Source organism: Atractosteus spatula, chromosome 7, assembly GCF_055471065.1.
Source record: "Atractosteus spatula isolate fAtrSpa1 chromosome 7, fAtrSpa1.hap1, whole genome shotgun sequence".
Lineage (NCBI taxonomy): Eukaryota > Metazoa > Chordata > Actinopteri > Semionotiformes > Lepisosteidae > Atractosteus > Atractosteus spatula.
This window is the reverse complement of record NC_142712.1, coordinates 804,958-821,955: the sequence shown is the minus strand read 5'-3', so window position 1 is coordinate 821,955 and position 16,998 is coordinate 804,958. Positions and strand designations below refer to the sequence as shown.

Genomic DNA, 16,998 nt, shown 5'->3' with positions numbered 1-16,998 from the left:
ATTTTGTATAATGTGCGAACTTCAGTAGCTTATTAACTACACAGGAATCTAGCTCAAATTTAAGTAAGGCAGTGGTTCTAATACAGACCCCTGTGGTACGCCACTAGTTACATCACCCCACTAAGAGCATTCAGTCCTTATCTGCCCTCTTTTGTTTTCTGTTTAATAACCAATTGTCAGGCTAAACCCTAAACTCTTCCACTTCTACGGATCCTTTCTACTATAGAAAGCTGTGGAGCTGATTGTTGTGAAGGTCAGTAATAATACTGGTGTCCTGGGAGAGTTGGCTTTGTCTGATTAAAGACACTGGAAGTGAAGACTGTCCTCGAGGTGGTAACGAGGGAGTGAAATATGCCAGTGTGTAGGAGCTCTGAAGGTGCTCTATCCCTCTGCAGTGTGTTGACTGGAATTCTGTAGGGCTCGAGCACGATTCAGAATGTAAATTATTTGGGAGGTTTTCTGTCGTAGTGTCAGCACTTGTCATTTCTGCCTGTTCTACAGCACCTCATGAGCAGCACAGTATTTACTGTGTGAATCCCTCTTTCAGAATTTGTAGTTCTCTAGGCTTGTCCTGCTTCTGCTTGGGTAGTCAGGAGAAACCTGCATGAAACCCTGAAGCCAGGATGCCATTTTTGGGATTGTACACCCCATATTGGGCCACTTGTCTTCACTTACAGTAGTTAAAGTTTTTGTGAGCAGTGTGACTCACTATAAACCTAATGGCTTTTCTCTCATTTTACTCTCATCATACAAACTTTAAAAACAAAGTACTTTTGTATTCAGCAACATGGGGCACCATTGCAAGGGGGTGAATACCTTTAAAAAGCACTATTTCCCAGTTTAACACATTTATTGCTTTTCTGCAAATTGTATTTCTGTCCTTCGGGGAGGAGAAGCAATATTGCAGCTGTGCTCTGGAGAGAGACAGTCTAACGCTGTGGACATGGAGATATATGGAATAATTTGAAATGGTAACATCTTTGTCAGTCATGGTGAAGATCAGAGTCTCAACTGATACAATCAGCATTTTGCAAGCTCTGGGGAAATAAGGAATTTATCTGTCTTTGCTCAGTGAGTGGCACTTGGGAAAATTTCTAGTGTAACTTTACCCTGTATTTTGCAGTTATCAGATTAGACAGTTGGAGAGTACTTGCATCATGAAATTCTTTTATCTGGATTGCCCACATCCTTCCAGGCTTAGTTTTTACCATGTTTATGGGGCTCTCGGGGGGGCTCCTTCTTGCGGTGGTTAAGGCTCAGGACTGCTCCAGTCAGGCCAAATGTACTGGAGGGGCCAGCTTCTCCAGGGGGGAGTTGTGTATTCCCATTCCTCTGAATGCTATAGAAGCTGGGATAGGCTCTGGCCTGATGAGTCAGCAGGTTTGAGTATGAGCTCTCGGTGATTTATTGGGCTTTGCTCCGCAATCATCCTCGGTGCCCCAGTAGATGTGCGAATGTTACTCGTCTGCCTGTACTCACATCTGCTTTTCCAAGCTCTCTCAGCTTTAAGGACAGCCCAGGAACTCCACTATTTAAACGGGTTGCCTTACAAATGTTCGTTTGGGACTTGAACACATGTTTTCTATGGGAAATGTTATAAAGGGTGGTTAGTTTCCCAGGCTAGCCCACAGATATCTATTTTACCCATAATGTAGCTGAAACACTGAAATGTAGTAGAAAACAATACTGTTGGAATACTAGTAAATACTTGAATGTTATGTACATTTTTCTCTAGTTAACTTTAAACCTGTTAAGATGCCCATGACTTGCTATAATAGATTCAACATCACCAACAGTTTTACCTCATTCTTTCCTAAGGTCTTCATAAAAATGACTTTTTCTTGAATCGACATAAGCAGCAAGGCTAACAGTCACTTCCCACTGAGTCTGGTCTTAAACCACAAAATCAACACGCTTCACATTGCAGTAATGATATTACTTCTTTTTTATGTTGATTATACAAGTGCAGACCCCTACAGATGTTCTAAAACCAAGAGTAAACCTAACCTGTGATGCTGGTTCTCTTTTCTATCAGCTGGTGAATTTAAAATAGCTTTTCCTTAATACACGTGTATCATTATCACTACCCTCATGCTTATCTATGATTGTGGTCTGTTTTTGTCCCTCACGCTGCTTTCACCAGCTCAAACATGGCCGAAAATATACTTTTCATCTTTACACTGCTTTGGATCTTGCATTCAAATGGAAAAATGAATGGTTTTTACTGGCCACCTTTTAGTGTGCAGACCTCAATCCAATTGAAAATCTTAACTCAAGATGGCAGTTTGATAATGGAAACCAATAGGTCTGAAGGAGTAATTCTGCATGGCCGACTTTCCCTTGGATGTGCCAGAACCTAATAGCGCAACACAGGAGACATCAGGTCAGTGTAATCCCTGCCAGGGGAGGATTTGCAAAATATTAACTACAGGGTAGTGAATAAATGTGGCCCTCATCTCTACAGGACTTAAACCTACTTTACAACTATGACTTTGCTTTTGCAGTGCTGTTGAGATTACTGTAACATTTTTAGAATTTTTTAAGCAAGAAATTATATTTGATCTTTATTGACATGACAAATGAATTTTAAGATTAATTCACTTCTCTGGCAGAAGGTGTGTTTAACAGACCAAACCTGTCAGGTTTAATCTGGTGTTATGTAGAATATTTAGTGCATATTTACTTTAATCTGAGGGAGATGCTTATGAAGTTTTTAATCTTTCCTGGTGCTATACTATACTTTCAATTTTCATATTATTCACAGAAACTCATCATGAAGTGAGATTTTACATCGACAGACTGAAAATTTATTTGTTCTCTTAATGTGTGCACAAACAAACACAAAATCACTTCTAAAATGGTGTAACGGTTTATCAAATCTTGCATTTGGGTTGCTAAAGAACATAAGAGAACAAGTAAAGGTTTATTCCATGCTGAAAAGAGAACAAAAGAAACAACGTTACGGCTGTGTAGCCTGACGCCTGAAGAAGGCTCCATAGCCGACTGGTTGCTTCTTCTCTTTTCAGCAGGAATAAACCTTTACTTGTTCCTTTGCAGCCTATGCATGCTGACACAGCTCCTATTTGAACTACTGATGGAACAGAAGTACAGGTTTATATTTTATTAAAGCTGTTACCAATGCGTTTCATCAACAGTTTTCTTCATGAATGCTATTTTTTTTGTCTTATAAAGCAATGTGGATCATGTAGCAGGAGAGCAGTGAAAAAACAGATTTACACCAAAGGCATTTTTGATGGGTTTATTTTTCATGACGGAGGTTTCTTGCGAGCGGACACCCTGCTGTCTGGCCTCGTGTCTGATGGTCCTCTGGTGTTCTCTGTCCCTTCTAGGGTTCCCGGTTCCTCATGGCCTGCTAGTGGGCAGTGACAGAAGGAGCATGGTCAAGCACCAACCCCTGCAGGTGTATGAGAGGCAGCTGTGTTTGTCATGCCTGACGGGGATCTACGGGTGTCGCTGGAAGCGGTACCAGCGGTCACATGATGACACTACAAAGGTGAGTACGGGGCCAGGACTTGCAGGTGGCGAAAGGAATGCTTGATGGAGCACTCAATAACTTCACCATCAGTGGAATAATTTGCTAGCGCTTATATTGAGCATTAGTCTTTATCAATATCTGTGATATGTCGTCTTTATGCTAATGCAGATCTGTACTTAAAGGGGGTGTTTGGGGGGTGGTTTCGTAGATGACTCCAGACCTATGGAAGAATGATAGAAATGCAAAAAAGGATGATAAGATTTCTTTCACCTGTTTCAGCACATTCTTCTGAAATGCAACTTGTTCAGTGACACAGCGAGGAAAATTTATTTTCGTAGTTGTGAAACTTAGTGGTGACCAGTGAACCTTGGCCTTTCTGACAGCTGTGTGGGAATGCATTCTTATATGAACACCATGGGTGTCTCTAATTGAGAGCCTTATATCAAATGCTCACACGGCTGGTGTGGTTGTTTGTTGCAGAATCCCGCCAAAAGCTACACAGGTCAGGCGCCCGAACCCTCTTGCCAAAGAGATTTTTTTTCCCTCTTTCGTCGAGCAGTTTGCTCTCACCTCAGTAAACCCTAGAATACTTTACTTTACAGTTACAGTAACTTTACGGTTCAACCCACACCGGTACTCTAGCTCCTGTAGAGAAGAAACCGTAAACCACTGGAAACACGCCCGGTCGAACCCTGCGCATTATCGCACCGATTACACCTAGAGAATGTTTTAAGAATGTTTTCTTTTCAATAAATCGGAATACATGACTTTTAACCTTGTAGTTAATCCTTGATTAAGTGCACATTCCATACCTAGCTTTAAGAGGCTTTGGATTCAATATAAATATGCAATAATTACACTTAAGTCGGAATCAATGCGTTTGTTACTACAAGTTTTGAAGGCTTTTGGAAGTCAAATACTGTTCGTTTTGCAAGTTTGCAGGTTTTCCGAATCAGCTAGTCCTGTTTGAGATGAATGATATTATCCAAATCACATATTGGTACACCCTGTGACAAAAGATTTTGCTGTTAGTAGATGAGAAGCTTTTTCCCCCCAGTGCTTTCAAAAGAAAATGGATTCAGTTTCAACATTACTTGTTTTTTTTAACCTGAGGTTGCTGAATCCATTTCTTTAATAGCTGTGATCTTGTTTTTGCATACACTTGATTCATAAGGTGCGTGGAGTTTGAAAATCTTTTGTTTCTGGTAGACAGGCTAGTAGAACAATTACAGATTTTTAAGTGAAAGTAATTTAATTGCTTAATTTTCTGGATTTTGATGGCTGTGACTCAGGTTATTTTTTATATTAAACATTGAATGAAATGGATCTCTGGTACAGAACCATGAAGGATACACACACATTTTACATTTCTCTACAGATGTCTGAATAATGTATCCCCTTTTTTGCTGATTGGACAGAAAATGCTCTTCCAGTAACAACAGAAACGGGAAAAGGAAGCCAGTCTCTGATAGTATTCTTCCACAGCCCCTGTCTGCACATCGACTTATCAAGCGTTGCAACTGCTCAGTGGGCTGTCCTGCCTGGGGGCTCCATCTATCTTTAGTATCTCCCTTGCTTTGAATTTATGATGACAGTAACACCGACATTAATGATAGGAATAGGAATTAAGAAATTCAACATTGAAAGCAGATGCAAAGTCTCATTTAAATTTACTAATATATAGTCATCCAAAATCATGCTTTTGTTTGTTAGAGATTGTTAAAGATTCAGTAATGGAATTTATATTGTATAACTGTAAAAAGCAATAACACTGGCTTAAGCCTTTCTGGTCTGTATTATATTCCTGTTCATGGGTAAGATTATTCACTTGGCTTCTGTAACTGCGAATTTGAATTTGAAGAGGGAAGCATGATAAATTGAACCTTTTGGCTGTAATGTGTAGTGTAGGTGAATGGAAGATGTGCCTGAGAATAGGTAGACTGATAAACTGTGCTTTAGGATGAGGCGGCATCTGTGCAGCACTGAGATCACGGGCCTGATTGGTAATGCAGTGGGAGAGATCTGAGAGTCTGATGGCACATCCCACCCACTGCGTCTGGGCTGTAGGTGGGCAGAGATCTTCCAGAAAGGCCTGGCACACAATTCAGTGCCAATTCAGCTTGAGTCTTTTTAAAATAATAACTAAAGCACCCACCAGTTCTGTAAATGTCATAACCCAGGTGTTAAGGTGAGTAACATCTTTGATGGCAGGTAAACTGCCCTCACAACAGGGGCTGCAGATTTGAACAGCTCAAATGTTCAGCTCAGAGCTGGACAGGGCAAAAACCTCTTGAAATATTTACCCTCTTTTGGTGCTTTCAGGCATTACTCCTTAGTAATGTGGACCTCCCTGTTCAGGAAGGGCTGAGGCTGGTATTGACCTGTGTGCTCAGGGCCAAGAAGCACTGTCTGGGCAAGATGGCATCAGCTGCCTGTTGTTTATGTACATCCTTGAAATGCATGAAAGCTGCTCTATAGCTAATAGAATATTCGCGTCCTCTTACAGAGGACGGTGTGTTGTCTCTGGGGGGCTAACGGCTTGCCTGGGAGGCTCGTTCTGTGCCAGTTCTCCTGCTCTGCAAAAAGCCAGGTCTGCCTCCCCCACTGCTCCCCAGGTTGAATCCAGGTAGCCTGTGCTCTGCACACCTCTGCTCCCACACTCGGGTGGGGAAGGGCTGCTTCATTCTCGCAGTCTCGCCGCGTCCTGAAACAAGTGCTACTGTATGTTGCGTCAAGGACTGCAAAATTTACAGCAGTTATCAGTTCAACAATCATGCAGCTACAGGGAACGCTTTGAGGTAGCTCAGATAATAGCTGAATAATCTGAATAATTATTCAGGTGCTGAATCATTTGTGATGGGGAAAAATAAATAGTGGGATCTGCTAATGTCTGTTATACAATGTCTGCTTTGCTACTCCAGCTCCTGAGCCTGGCTGCTCAGTCGCAGGATCGGAGGGCTGACTGTGAATGTCTGCACAGGGTGGACAATATTCCTTCTTCCTGCTTTCTGTGTTAAACACAGCCTGGACTTTTGAACCACAAGAATACTGGCTTCCTGTAAAGCTGAACTCCAGGAAAAGGTGAATTGTTCTGTGTCCCAAAGGCTAACGGCACAGAGTGGATCTTCACGGACTCGAGGGGTTTTGCTTGCATGGAAAAACAATGGTTGAAATAACTGTGATGGAAATAACTGCTGGAAAAAAAAATATTTAAAATTTGATGCATCAGGCATTTTGTTTATTCTTCTACTCATGGATACATTCATACATCGATTATTTATAAAGTGCCTTTATAAATGACATGATTGCCATGACAATCGTATTGATGCACTTGTAGTGCGTGATGGGTAACTGATAAACAGCCGGGGAGCAGGACCAAATCAGACAGCAGCTTATCGTCTGTGATTGTGCAGATGTGGGAACAGCACTTCTAGCTGACAAGCTGGCTCAGATGGGGACAAGAGATCATTTGCGAGGCTCAGACTACTAATATGAATTTGGCAATTCATCCAGACCGTATGAGTGCCAAACCCTGACTGAGGTGCACGTCTCTGATGCTGGGGGCAGGGACATGGGTTCACCATGGGTTCAATGGGTGGCACAATTGAGTCGCATCCACTTCAACGTACTTAGGTCAGAAACTCCGTCCTGATTTGTTTCTTGGGGATCTAGGAAACTCTGGCGCTGTGTGATGGCAACGCTGTTAGAGGTTCGCAGGTCCTGCTTGGATCTGCCTACTCTCAAGCCCTCTGTTGCCATTTTCCCGGATGGTAGGAACGCCCAGCCAACAAATAAAATGGGAAGTTGGCCTTCCTACACTCAGTTTAGCTCCCTTTGCTCCATTGAATCTCTGTGGTTTATTAATTCTCTCTATGCTACTGTATGATGTGCCATAAAACTGTATTGACTGACCGAGTCAGTCATTTCTCAATAAACAAAACTTCTCAAGTTGCATGTTGTAGGGAGTAAAGGTAATTTTAATTGGAGGAAAACCTTTAAAGGCATAGAACACAGGAAAATGGAGGGTTCAAAAATAGGTTTAATGCTCAAGCGTAGGGATCTGTACAAGGACTACTACTGTTCATATTGTACATCACTGAGATTCTGGCATATGCAGTAGCCTGTGCCACATGTCCCTTTTCCTTTGGATATTCTTTGACAATCCTGACTGCACACCCAGACTAATGTTTGCAGATCCTTCCCAATTTGGAGGACTAGCAAACACTGTAGAAGTGGCAAAGAATTTCAAAAATGAAAAGAAAAAAAATCCATCAGGGCTAATATTGAAATTTAATTAAATGGCCTTTGGAGAAATGGCTGATCTGATGGGCCAGATAGGTTACAGATGATTCCAGCTTTCTTATGTTTTAATGTGGACAAGTGTAGAGTGTTATGCTGGTAGTAAAAACATAATCTATAAACATATATAGAAAGGTGGGGGGGGGGAAACCTCTCCTTATTAGGTAAAGATACTGTATATTAGTCCAGAGATGACTGCCAGGTTTAGATACTTTATTGATCCCGAAAGGGAAATTGCAGTGCAACAGCAGCGAGGCACAATCAACACAGCACAGTACAACATAATACAACAGTACAATAAATACAGTCAGTACAAAATGGAGTATAAAGAATTGCACATGATACAAAACATACAAAATAAACCAGAATGTACAGTGCACAATGAAAATGTATTGCCCTGTATAGATATATAAATAAATTGCCCAATCCACTTCCACATATTGCACACCAGTTTTAGACAAATTAAAAGTTGGTGTGAAAGAACTATCATTTTAGTACAGAACAGAAAAGACTAAGGAGACCTGCAAAGCCTCAACAGCAACCCTACAGACGTCTTCAGAATCAATAGTGAAACATGAACAAGGGGACACGAGGAGCCTTATTTAAAATGGAGAACAGGAGGCCCTTTACAGAAAGAGAAGCTGGAACAAGCCCAGCGAGGTGTTGGAGCTGATGCCTAATGGATCCTCTCATCAGTCAGCTACTAGAAGCCAAATAACTTAAACATCTCTCATTTTGTGAAGATGCAAAATCAGCTGTTCGGGTCCCTTGTATTTTGATATAATGTTTATGCATTTTATTTTGTGCAGAACTACTATACAAAAGGAACAATCTGATGAGTCATTTTTTTTGCTATTGAATGAAAATAAATACGCTAACTTCAAGAAGTCATTTCCTTTTTTACCAAAAGAAAAGATATGTAGCTTGCTCCAGACTGTAGTGTCCTTTTGATTATTAGATGTTTCAGTGCCATAACCAGGATGTAATGTTGAAAACGTTTTATTAACCTCTATAATGAATAATAAGTGGGCACCAGGGGCGCTTAGACTGCTGTGAGCTGGAGGGATGTAGGAAAAGAAAATATTGGATTTATATGCGTTCTGACACTGAACGGTGGGAGATTGAAATGATAATGTGAAGACCACCTCCAGGAGCTGGGTTGAACTATTCGGATACTATATGGGCTAGAGTAGCTAACATTTCATGGGAACCTTTTTTTGTTAATTCTTTAATATGTTGAACACATTTTATTATAAGTGTTTGAAAATGAGCATTTCTTAGTCTTAGTTAGAAGGATGACTTGTTTTTTAACTATTTTGTGTTCCCATTGAATTCCCTAGTTGGCTCCCTACGTGAGAAAACTTAGTCCTCTATAAAATCTAGTGTTTTCTTAGCCTTAAGATGCGATATTTCCATTTTTAAACCTATTTGTCTTCACTGTTTTAGTGCTAGTTTGGTGCTGCTTATTAGGATATTTCTCGTCAGTGTTAACGAAGGTGGTCAAACTGACAAATCTGGTTCTGATGATCCCCCCCTCCCAAGTCGGCATGGACGTTGAGCACTTCCTTTCCAGCCCTTTTGGCTTGAGGTGTGTAGCACAAGGATCGCTGTGTTTCAGCTCTGTGGTGGTGGTCTAAACCACACATTTGAAACGCCGTGCACTCTTAAGTGTCCTGCATTTAACCCATTTTAAGTTTTTGTTGTCCGATGGGGTCTTTTTGAAAGCCACAGTGGTTTGGAGCACAGCAGCGACCCTAAGGCTCCACCTCAACTGTAGAATTGCTGCTTGATGTTACGGAAGACTTGCGAAGGAACGTCGGGGAGCCAGATTGTTTCATGCACAGGACTCCTGCGAAGGTGTGGGGTTCCCTCTCCATCACTTTCAGCAGCCCCCGATGTAGTGGGCCGTAAAACTCTCTCCCCCGAGCTCACAGGCTCAGCCTTCTCTCTTTTTCTCTCTTTTGATGCCTTTTATGTTCTGACTGATTTCCACTGGCAGTGTAATGCACAGCAGTGGAAGGAAGCCTGGTTAGGTGTTAAGTGGGACATGTGCTTCCACATATACAGCGTGTTAAAGACGCGGAAGTCATTTTCCAGAGATCCTGGAATCCCCGGTGCAGGTCCTGAGTCCGAGCGGAAACTCCAGAAGAAAGTGGTGAATCAGGCTGGGGGTTAGCGGGTCATGACAAGGCACTGGTAGCTGCAGTAACGGGTGCAGATCCGGTCTGGAGGTCCACCATGATGGGTGGCATCTCCTCAAGTCCCAGGAAAGGTTCTTTAGGAAGAAAAACTCTATTATAGTGGATTATTACAAGTGTTCGCCCTTGTGGAGTGGTGATATGCAGTGTAAAGCCATAGTGGATAAGAATCAATTCATTTAATCATTTTAGAGTTAACTTTGAGGTCTCTCTCAAAAAAACAAAACAAAACAAAAGATGTTAAAATGAATGCGCTAGGACTGTAACCCATCATGTTCATGTGGTCCAATGTTGTGCAGACGAGCAAAGTTTCTGTGAGTATATTATCCAGGCAAGAACAGTTTCATGAGATTAAGAGGAATAAATCAATTTAGAAAGATATCGGAATCAAATACCTATTGAAATCTGTTCTGTTATCCTTCCAGTCATGCATCCAAGCTGTTGGCCAGCTGCTGGGCTCATGCTGCTCTCTATCCCCCTGAGAGGACATTAAGTAAAAGGTACATGGAAACCTGATCATGCCTCAGTAATAATTGAAAGTTTTTCCATTGGCTCTGCCTTTACTTGATACAAAGAGCTCCAGTGATAAAGCTACTGTACTTTTCTCGTGCTTGAATCAGTAGTATGCTATACAGAGTGTCAGTATGCACTGTAGTTAGTTTAAAAATTGGTGTAATCACCATTCATTCACGGATAAAACCTTTTTAATAATTAACTGCCACGCAAAGAGTGAGATTTTATTCTAGTGGTTTGAAATCAATTGTTAGGTCTGTTGAGAAACAGCATTCTTAAAACACTACTGTTCTTTCTTCTGCAGTTTTTTGGGAACTGTGAAAAATAAAGTAATTGGGTTTTGTTAGCGTTTCCCTTTATCTTCCTTTAGTCAACATGTTTAATTATAGGTCTTGCAATTTTGCAGGTTTTCTGTCTCTCTCTTTATATGTAGGGTCAGGAGTTGTAAGAAAAGACATTTATAAATGTAATACTTTTTAACAGTTTATGATAAGTTGATGCCCAGGTCATTATAATTTCATGAGGCAGAGACAAGAAAGGATGAGAATTTCTTAATATAGTTTTTTAAGAAAGGTTCTGAAGCAAGCCAAAAATAACATATTCCTCTACTGCAGATTATTATTGCATCAGGCAGAATGGTGTAAAGGAAAGGGGAAAGTCAGCCGCAGGAATAGGATGTTTTAAATTGGGTTTAACTCCCTATAGGGTTGGCCGTCAAACTGAGTGAAGACGGCGACTCCGTGTGAAATTCCTCCTGAACACCTACGTGATTGTGGTGCAAAGAAGCAGATTTTCTTGCATGTCCTCCTTAAGGATTGATACACTGTTCTGATCAGTGTCACAATCAAGTTTTTTTTTTTCCCATTTCAATAAAAAGAGGAATAGATAGTCCTTGGACAGCTTTGGAGTGTTATTCCCTTTCATCAGTGCATCAGATCTACATCATTTCAGTACAGTAATTGACAAGATTGAATAGATACTGTATTGCTCTGTGTTTTACTTGGGACCTGTAGTATCGGAGAGGAATTATTTCCCGAAATAAACTGCGGGACTGTGAGACACAGACAGAAGCCTTGTCTTCTACCGAAGAAAAAAGGTGTTCTTTAGCGCATGTGAAAAGGTAGAGAAAAGTATACCGCAGCTCAGTGCGTGCTGAGGTGGGACACAAGGGTCGCTCCTCTGAAGTCCTTCCTGACCCTGGGCTTGGGGGAGGCCCCCCTGCAGGTTTTCATCCTGATGCTGTTTTAAGTCTAATTGATGTAATTGTAACTGGTCTGATTCCTTGTTTACTTGTTACTGCTCTCGCTGCTGAGTTTCAAAAAGACCCCGATTTTCAATGTTACTGTTTCCCTACAGCTTCATCATCCAAACTGTGAACTGTTTATCCACACCTTCCGTGCACTAACTGTATGTCTGATTAAACAACTCTTAATCTCTTAATCTTAACTGTTGATCAACTGATAATCATCATGGCTGAGAAGGACAATGTATCAAACCCTGTTGTACTCTTGACAACATTTTGGACAACACAACTGAATTGGGGGAGCCTTCCGACTCATTGAATCAGTGTTACAGAATTGAACCCAATTGCAAGTCCCATTCAACATTTTAAGAGCTGAAAGAAAACTTTTTAAATCTGCCACAGATAAGAAATTGAAACTGGTTAGCCTGTGGTTAGGAACTAGGTTGGTGCAGAAACCACTGTGCCCATCAGGAGGGGGACCTAGGCTGCAGTTGTAGCTTCTGTCCTTCTGTCTTTATTGAAGTTGATATCTGAGCAGTCTTCTAAGCAACGGAGAGCAATAATTGATAGTGGCCCTTAATTGATAGCCTTCTTCATGTGGCTTCACAGCCAAAACATTGTGTTTTCTCTCTTCTCTTTTCAGACTACGCATGCTGACACAGCTCCCCACCTGAACATTGTTTTCTCTCTTCTCGTATCTGGATTAATTCTCAGATTATTCCATCTGCCTTGCCAGGGCATGGACCTAAAAATTCTTAGAAAAGTATTTTTCCAGCCTTCTGCTGAGCAACATTCTTTGCGGCTATGTGTTAAATATGTAATGTGAAGATTAATTAAGACCAGCTATTATTTATTAATATTCCCTGATGAGATTTCTACAATCAGAAAAAAATTAATTGTTCAATACGGTATTGTCTTCCGGGCACCAGCTGAAAGAGCAGAATGGGTGTTAATTATTATTGTCCGGGTCCCAGTCTGCCATGAGTGACAATAATTCACTTGAGTTGGAACTTCTTGCCTCTTCAGCAAAGGACAGGAGCTCAGTGCCTGGGGCTGTGAGTCGGGAACAAGCTACCCAGCCAAGTGATCGAATCCGATACCCCGGTTTCTTTCAGCAATTGATGGAGATCCTTGGGTTAAATACTAACTACCAAAAGAGCTCAAAGGACTGGATGTTCTCCTCTCATTTATAACCTTTCTTAAGTTCTTGTGACTGCTAGGCAAGGAACATGATTAAAATAATTGGGTTGTCAAGATTTTCTGTCCTCTATCTATAAATCATTTGTTTAGTGTTTAGTATTTTGTAGCACATCAGGTTTAAAATAATGAATAATTTGACAATCTCAACTTCAATGGTCCTATGTAAATGTGCCAATACTGAGTGAGAGGTGTGAATAACTGCAGTGTGTGTACAGAACAAGGATGTCAAACTCAGGATGGAGCACTGTATATGTACAGTATATGCAACTGTTGTAGAAGTACTTCTGCTTTATGTTGTGTTCATATTACTCGGTCTAATCCAAACTTAAATCCCAGTGAAGAGAGTGTAGACGTGTGGCTTGTTTTTGAAGCTTTGAGAGATTAATCTGAGAGAATAAATTCCCTTAAAATTAACTGAAATATGCTTCCAAGCTTCAGTAGAATTTAATCTCCCACAAGCCCTGCTTTGATCTGCTTGAAGTCAATGAATTTTATTGCCTGAGGGAGCTGTTTATTGAGTCTGATTACACGCCGTTTGGAGACCATTAGGAAGTTTAATATTAAAGTGGACAGATCTGCAGCTTTCCAGAAAATTACATCATTACATTTGAGCCAGGAAGCCAGAAACAAGATGTTTCTGCTTCTTAATATTTTGTAAAAATTAAATTCCCAAAAGGTAAAGAGCTGCTAATTGAGTCTTCTGTGGTATCAACACCTCATATTTCTCTTGAGAGATATATTGAAGAAAAGAAAACTGTTAAAAACAAGACTGTTTTATTTAAATGTCAAGATTTCCCAGAGGCTTCAATCTTCATCTGGGTAGAGAGAGGGCCAGTGTAGGGAATTACTACAAATCTGCCCATGTGAAGCGTTAGAGGAATCCATTTGTAAAACGGCTGAGGTTTTGTCTGTAAAAATGTTTGTCACTGTACCCAGAGACCTATGGGTGGAGATGTTCACTCCTGCAGTGAATATGATTTAACAAGTATTTTTCCAGTTTAGGATCTCTTTATCACAACAAATAGCATCTAGATTGGATGAATTTGGCACCTTTTCTCTTTATCCTCCCTAGGAAACACTGGTGAAGATTATGACCAGCCCCCTGCGTTAATGTACTGTATGTTTATCAGACTGTTTAGTGAATGAGCAAACTGAGCACCTAAGTGCAGGAGCTGTGAGGGTGAGGGATCAACTCAGTTCACAGAGGGGCTGTTTTGGCCTGCTGTGTATATAGGCTCATGATTTTCAAAATGCCCAGTGCCAGTTGCCCTTGAGACCTGAGGGCAGTGCTGGAGCACTTTCTGCCCCGTAGCTGACGTGTCACTCCCCTCACAAGTATCCAACCTCTTCATGTTTCACACATTGTCCTTTGTCCATTATGCAGATGTTTCAGAAAGAGCAGTTATATCTCTGAGGAGTGAAGAGAGGGGGGACAGACCATGCAAAAACTCCACAAGGTGCTTTCTTGCAAGTCGGCTGCCCCTAGCAAGGGTCGAGAGGAGCTTGAACTGGGTAGAAAAGTAGGTGTATTTTCCCTTGAAGTTGTGTAGGTGAGTGTGGATGTGTGCTGGTAGCTCATCCATTGTTTCTGCCTTTTGACAGATTCAGTGCTCTTTATTGCCCACCTTTCTTACTTCAATCCAGGTGCAAAGGGCTGTTTGTGCTGCCAGACAGCCGCATGATCCTTGTGGCGTTGTCTGTATAATCGCTCTGCACCGTCCTGAACCCTGGCCTGCCTCCAGCATAGGCCACTTGTGTCTCTTGTAAGGCAGGGGAATATGTAATCTTCATTTTTTTAATTGAATTATAAATATGGTTTTGCCTTTAAAAAGGGTTTCACAATCTTCCTAGAGTCTGACAGGGCACAATATGGGGAATGCCTCATTCCAGTTTTACTTCAGTGATGCCTTAGCTCTTAGCTTTAGAGAAGCTCTAAAGTTTATGGTCTTCAAACCACAAAATGTACCTGGAATTTATCTGGCATTTTAAATTATTATAATTTAGGATTGACCTTATAGTAGGCTCGTAACAAGGGAGGAGAGTTTAAGCAGCGTGGCTGTCTGTGCAAATGCTGGAGTAATAGCAGTTGACTCCCTTCAGAGTCTGCAGCTCCACAGCGAAGATGTGCAGAAGTAGGCACGCAAAGCAACAGGGAGACTCTCACGCGTCTGTTTTAGCCTCGTTTATTCTAGGAAGTGTTGCGCGACGTGTTGAAGTGTTGGAGTATCCTCCTGCCATGCAGCAGGAGTGAGCTGAACGATGAATGCTGCCCCTCTGTGAGGGTGTGCAGAGAACTGTGCCGGGGGTAAGCACACGACGTGATGGTGGCAAAAACACTTCACCATTAGAAACTGACCTTCAACCTGCTTGTTGTCAAATCTTTTTGTTTTTAATTCCGAGAATAACAGGTGTAAAATTTCAGTGGGTTTTAAAAATGCATAAAGTAAACAATTAAATACACCTGAATCAACACTTCTTCTAACCTTTCATTTTGTTCTGCAGTGAAACAGAGTGTCTTCTGTCTGGTGCAACAGTTACCTGTTCCCAGGTGAGCATTAGGTATACAGACCTTACCATTCAGGTCTCAAGTGACTCGGCAATAGCCCAACTTCAGCAAACATTTGATGTTTGTGACTTACTGCAGCCGCTGCTAACAAAAACACTGGCAACAGAAGTGATGGAAATAACAATAAGAATGACATTATTAAAACGGCCACATTACAGACAAACAGATAGGGTTGAAAGCTTCAAGAGTTTTTCTTGAAACAAGTACAGACTGATAGAGATTCACATGAAACATTCTCTTTTCTCCAGCTTTTGTAACCTGGACCTCCCTGTCTGGTTTTGGAAACAGTGTTTAGTGGCTAGGGGATGTTTACAGTACTACTTAGGAGAATTACCCCCTGATCCCTTTTCATCCCTCTATTTATAGTGCTCCTGTGCTGAACAGCACTTGGAGTTTAAATCACGGCACCTAGCCTGCTGTCTCACTGTCAGCAGTCAGCATTGGAATTTTGCAGCTTTTGAAAAGGAATTAATTTCCACCTCCACGAAGAAAAGTAATTTTCACAGCCCAGCTACAGCCATTAGAGGAATGTGAGTGGCTATTGAGTAGCGTTTAGAAACATCTCTACAGTTTGAGTAATTGAGTTCAATGACCTGGAGGATTAAAGAGGCGTTTTTAATTTTACTGTCTTTTTTTATACCACATGGAGATACTGTATGCTATCCTTCTTCCTGAAAAATAGGCTTGTGCCAAACAGTATTTAAAAAAGATTTTCAGCTTGGTGGTGTTCGTCTTATTTCCCGAAAGCAATGCTGTTTCACCTCTGCAGCTCGGGTGTTTTCCAGCATGTTTCGGTTTCCTGCCGCAATGTTTGTTGTTCTCTGCAAGTTATTCATTAACCGTGTGCTGGATTAAGCCAGTCTCTTAGACAGATGGACAGTTGTTGCCCAGTGGTCTGTCTCGGGGCAGTCTGCGTGGTGTCATAACTGAACCATCTGAACCTGGCAGGCCTCGTGTTGTACCAGGACTGCTCCAGGGAGAGATGATCCAATAAGCACTGCCTGACGGGACAGAGGAAAGAACTGATCAAAGACGGGAGCTCTTCAATTGCAGCCCTCTCTGCCAGCAGCACCAGACAAGGCAACAAAAAGGCTGGAAGTCTGAAGCTCTTTCCATCCACAGAGTGCCTTCCGTGAGCTTGTCATGAATAACAATCGTGAAGAAAGGGCAATAATAAGGTCCCCTTACTTTTATTACTCCACACATTCCAGTGTGGTGGTTTCAATGATTTGATTCTTATTGAAAATTCATCCAGGTGACAGGTGATAAACCCAGTAACAATATTCATATTGCATCAATTATACATCCTAATCTAGAAAGACGCCTACTTGAAATAACCCATGGAAGTGCATTCTTTTTTTACCTTACCATAAGGATGCTTGGAAATCACCCGCAGAGACTAGCGATTAGGACTCTGCACGCCAGACTGAAGGGCTGTGGCTTCAGATCAGTCACATGGTTGTTTTCTTCAGTCGGGTGCTTT

General features: G+C 41.5%; 1 protein-coding gene across 5 annotated transcripts in view; it reads left to right on the top strand.

Annotated features, from left to right (window-relative positions):
- The window catches only part of LOC148830031 (glycerophosphodiester phosphodiesterase 2-like), a 64,381-nt gene that overhangs the window by 21,081 nt on the left and 26,302 nt on the right, over positions 1 to 16,998 (top strand). For all 5 annotated transcript variants that reach the window (XM_088920045.1, XM_088920043.1, XM_088920048.1 and 2 more), the window contains exon 2: positions 3,351 to 3,514. In XM_088920045.1, coding sequence (XP_088776171.1) covers positions 3,398 to 3,514 — 117 coding nt within the window. In that variant the 5' untranslated portion in view covers positions 3,351 to 3,397. The remainder of the gene's footprint in view (positions 1 to 3,350; positions 3,515 to 16,998) is intronic.